At 52.0% G+C, this 3,934-nt stretch overlaps 1 protein-coding gene across 1 annotated transcript; it reads right to left on the reverse strand.

Moving 5' to 3' along the window:
• Nucleotides 1–543: 543 nt before the first annotated feature.
• LOC137210179 (large ribosomal subunit protein eL31-like) lies at nt 544–1,039 on the reverse strand. The gene is given in 1 exon segment (XM_067711809.1): nt 544–1,039. A coding segment is annotated over 1 exon segment (378 nt). The 5' UTR covers nt 987–1,039; the 3' UTR covers nt 544–608.
• Between the last annotated feature and the right edge of the window lie 2,895 nt (nt 1,040–3,934).

Here is a 3,934-nt window from a genome sequence, read left to right on the forward strand (position 1 = left end):
TTTCTTTTTTTTTTTTTGGCTGCGTTGGGTCTTCGTTGCTGCGCATGGGCTTTCTCTAGCTGCGGCGAGTGGGGCCTGCTCTTCGTTGCGGTGCGCAGGCTTCTCGTGGTGGTGGCTTCTCTTGTCGCGGAGCATGGGCTCTAGGTGCGCGGGCTTCAGTAGTTGTGGCATGTGGGCTCAGCAGCTGTGGCGCGTGGGCTCTAGAGTGCAGGCTCAGTAGTTGTGGCGCTAGGGCTTAGTCGCTCCGCAGCATGTGGGATCTTCTCTGACCAGGGCTCAAACCCATGTCCCCTGCATTGGCAGGCAGATTCTTAACCACGGCGCCACCAGGGAAGTCCCTATCAATCTTTTCTAATGACTCTTTTTGAGTCATGGTTAGACTTTTCCCACTATGAGATTACAGATTCTTTCCCGTTTTCCTTTAGTGCTTTTATTTTAAATTTATTTATTTATGACAACTAAGTGGCACACAGGCTTAGTTGCTCCGCGACATGTGGGATCTTCCCGAACCAGGGCTCGAACCCGAACTCATGTCCCCTGCATTGGCAGGCGGATCCTTTTTTTTTTTTTGCGAAGGCAGCTCTGTAACTTTGTTGGAGAATCAGCAGTTAGTTGTCATCCACATTAACTGTCTGTAGATTTTTGAAAGTGGTGACAGGTACATAGGTAACCAACGTACAGAGCTTGTTTGGTGAATCTTCATCTTCATTCCGTTTTCTGGACAACCGCACACGGACACGTTATGGGACATTCCTTATTCCTTTGGCTCAGACAGCTTTGTTGAGCCTGGTGTCAATGCGTACATCTGGAGTTCCCATCTCCTTCATGGCAAATTTCCGTATTTTTTTGAGTGCCCGAGGGGCACGCTTCTTGAAACCCACTCCACGGATGCGCTTGTGAATGTTGATGGTGTATTCTCTGGTCACCACCTCGATGATGGCGGACCGGCCCTTTTTCTTCCCGCCACCCTTCTTTGCGGGAGCCATCTTGCCTAGCCGGGGTTAGAAAGGAGCGGCAGGCGGATTCTTAACTACTGTGCCGCCAGGGAAGTCCCAGTGCTTTTATTTTATTTTAATATTTTTTAACATTTAAATCTTTGGAGCTTATCCTAATGCTCCATGTGAGGTAGAGATCTCATTTTTCCCCCAGTAGGCTACCTAGTTGTCCTAGAACAATTTACTAGAGAGTCCATTCTCTGCTTTGAGATGACACCTTTATCAAATACTAAATTCTCCTGTGCAGTTGGGTCTATTTCTGGACATTCTAGTCCAGCCCATTCCTTTTTCTCTTCCTGCAACCAAAGCAAGTTGTTTTAATTATTGAGGCTTTAAATATAATTATCTATAGTAGTATGGTTAATGGTGTCTTTTCTTTCTTCATAGTTTCCTGATATTCTTTTCTCTCCCCCCCCCTTTTTTTTCCCTGAGGGGTGGGGAACTGTAGGAGGTTTCATGGGACTTATACTCCTGTAGGGGAACACACAATAAGCAATACCTGTCATTTGGTAGGGCCAAGAAAAAGATAATAAAGCAGATAAAAGGACAGAAGGCAAGTAGGAAGTAGTATTTAGATGGGCAGTGAGGGAAGCCCTTGGACGAGGTGGAGACATCTGAGTGAAGAGAGGGAGGCCACCTGGATACCTGGGGAAGACATTCCTAGCAGCACCAAGGGCAAATGCAAAGGCTTGAGGCAGAAGCATGCTTGGCAGGTTGAAAAAGAGCAAGGCAGCCCGTGCAGCCAGAATAGAGCTCTCAGAGGGGAGAGTGGGAGGCGGTGAGGTAGCTCATGCAGGCCTTGCATGTCACAGCAAGGACACTGGTTTTTCCTCTGGGCTAGGGAGCCATGGGAGGGGGTTGAGCATAAGAGTGACATGTTCTGACCTCCCTTTTATCGGGATGGCTCAAGCTGCAGTGTGGAGAGCAGACTGCACCGCTGAGGGCAGAACAGGGGAAGGCAATAGGATTGGGGATGGGTGAATGAATTATATAACGTGGTTTCCTTGTCAGTCTCTCCCTTTGCAAGGACCAGCACTGAGCTTATTCAGTGACACAGAGTAGGCATGGATAAACATTTGTGGGAGGAAGAGGGGAGAGAGAACAATAGGAGGAGGCAGGAGAGGCAGGGTCCCTTGGGGAATGGCTCTGCAAAGGCCACAGATAGTAGAGGGAGCAGAGGTGATGAGATCCGGCTCCTCAGCAGAGATGGAGGCCAAGCAAATAATTACCTGCCGTTTGGTAGTGCCAAGAAAAAAATAATAAAGCAGATAAAAGGACAGAAGGCAAGTAGGAAGTAGTATTTAGATGGGCAGCAAGGGAAGGCCCTTGGATGAGGTGGAGACACCTGAGTGAAGGGAGGGAGGCCACCTGGATACCTGGGGAAGCTATGCCCTCTCCCACCTGGTGCCTGCCCAACCCAGGATCTGTGACCCCCGTGTGCTGCCCAGACACAGCTGCTGAGGCCCCAGTGGGGGTGGGATCCAGCTGTGTGGAACAGGAGCCATGGGACCCTCAGAACTTTATGATGCTTCCGGCAGGATGGGCCTGGCAGCAGGGCAGGTAGACAAGAGACACCAAGCTGAGGGGTAGAAGAAAGAGGTTGGGCTTTGAAGTTTGCCCTGGCTTGGCCACTATCTCACATGTGACCTTAGGTAAAGAGCATCCATCCAGAGACCCCCGTTTGTGCCTCTGTAAAATGGGAACAGCATCTCCTGCGGGGCTGGCATGGGGTCTGAAGGAGGTAGGAGTCCAGTGCTACTCCTCGTCCAGCTCTTTGGGGTCTGAGTTTGGGGTGGGGGGAAGAGGTGAAGCGTGTCCAGAGGTGTGAGGGGGGAGTGGGGGGCTGTGTTTCTGGGACTTTCCTCGCTGAGGTCAGCGGCCCGAAATAGCCGCGCTTCAGTGAGCGCGTCGAGGTTTGGTCACTGGCTCTCTGCCCCGCCCGCTGCGGGCAGCCGTCCAGCCACAGCGCGGGCCCCTTCCGCTGTCACATCTCCCTGCAGGATGGCGAGAACCTGGCCAAACGCTCGGCGCTACGTGATCGCGACCTCAGGGGACTCCGATGAGCTGAGGCTGGCGCGGCTGCGGACGGCCTCGCCGAGGTCCACGGGCACGCCTTGCTGCGTTCCCTCGCCTTGGGTCCCACTGCATCTACTCCGACAGCAGTGGCTGTGAGTGCAGCCTGTCGTGGCGCCCGCCAATCAGGGAGCAGAGGCTGACTCCGGGCACGCCTCCCGTGCCGTCAATCATCCGGACCCCGGAAGCCCCGCCCAGTGGCCTGGCCTGAGAAAGGCCTTGAAGGGCTGGTGGGTGGGGCCTCTAGAAGGATGAAAATAACACCCCTGTGAATCGCGCACTTTATAGCTGACCTGAGAAATACAGGCAGGTGAATAGTTTTATAAGTTTTAAAATATATTTGTTCACTCAGTCACTCGTCCACCCATCCGTCTGTCCATCCAGCTGTCCACCCACTCAACCAAAGCTATTGGACGCCTCTTGTGTGCCAGGCGCTGAGCTGGGTGCTGGCGGTAAATAACGATGAGTCCTGTGCTTGTGCTCAGAGAGCTCAAGTCTAGTGAGCAGGTCTGACAGTAACAAAATGCTTATACCAATCGTGCTGTTATTGCAACCGTGATCAATTCTAGGAACATAAGGTACAGGCTGCTGGAATAACGGAGTGTTTAATTTAGACTGGGGGCTCAGGTCTCTGGAGAAGTTACATTCCAGCTGACTCCTGAAGCAACAAGAGTGTTCCAAGCAGAGGAAAGAGCTTGTGGACAGGCACTGAACTTGGCAGGCTCTTGGAGGGTTCTGGGAAGGGAAAAGAGGCCAGTATGGCTGGAAAAGAGTTGGGGGAGGGGAAGGAAGGTGAGGTAAGACTGTGGAGATTTAGGGGAGCAGGTTATTAAAGACCTTGAAGGCCAAAGCAAGGAAGTAGAATT

Source organism: Pseudorca crassidens, chromosome 2 (genome assembly GCF_039906515.1).
Source record: "Pseudorca crassidens isolate mPseCra1 chromosome 2, mPseCra1.hap1, whole genome shotgun sequence".
Lineage (NCBI taxonomy): Eukaryota > Metazoa > Chordata > Mammalia > Artiodactyla > Delphinidae > Pseudorca > Pseudorca crassidens.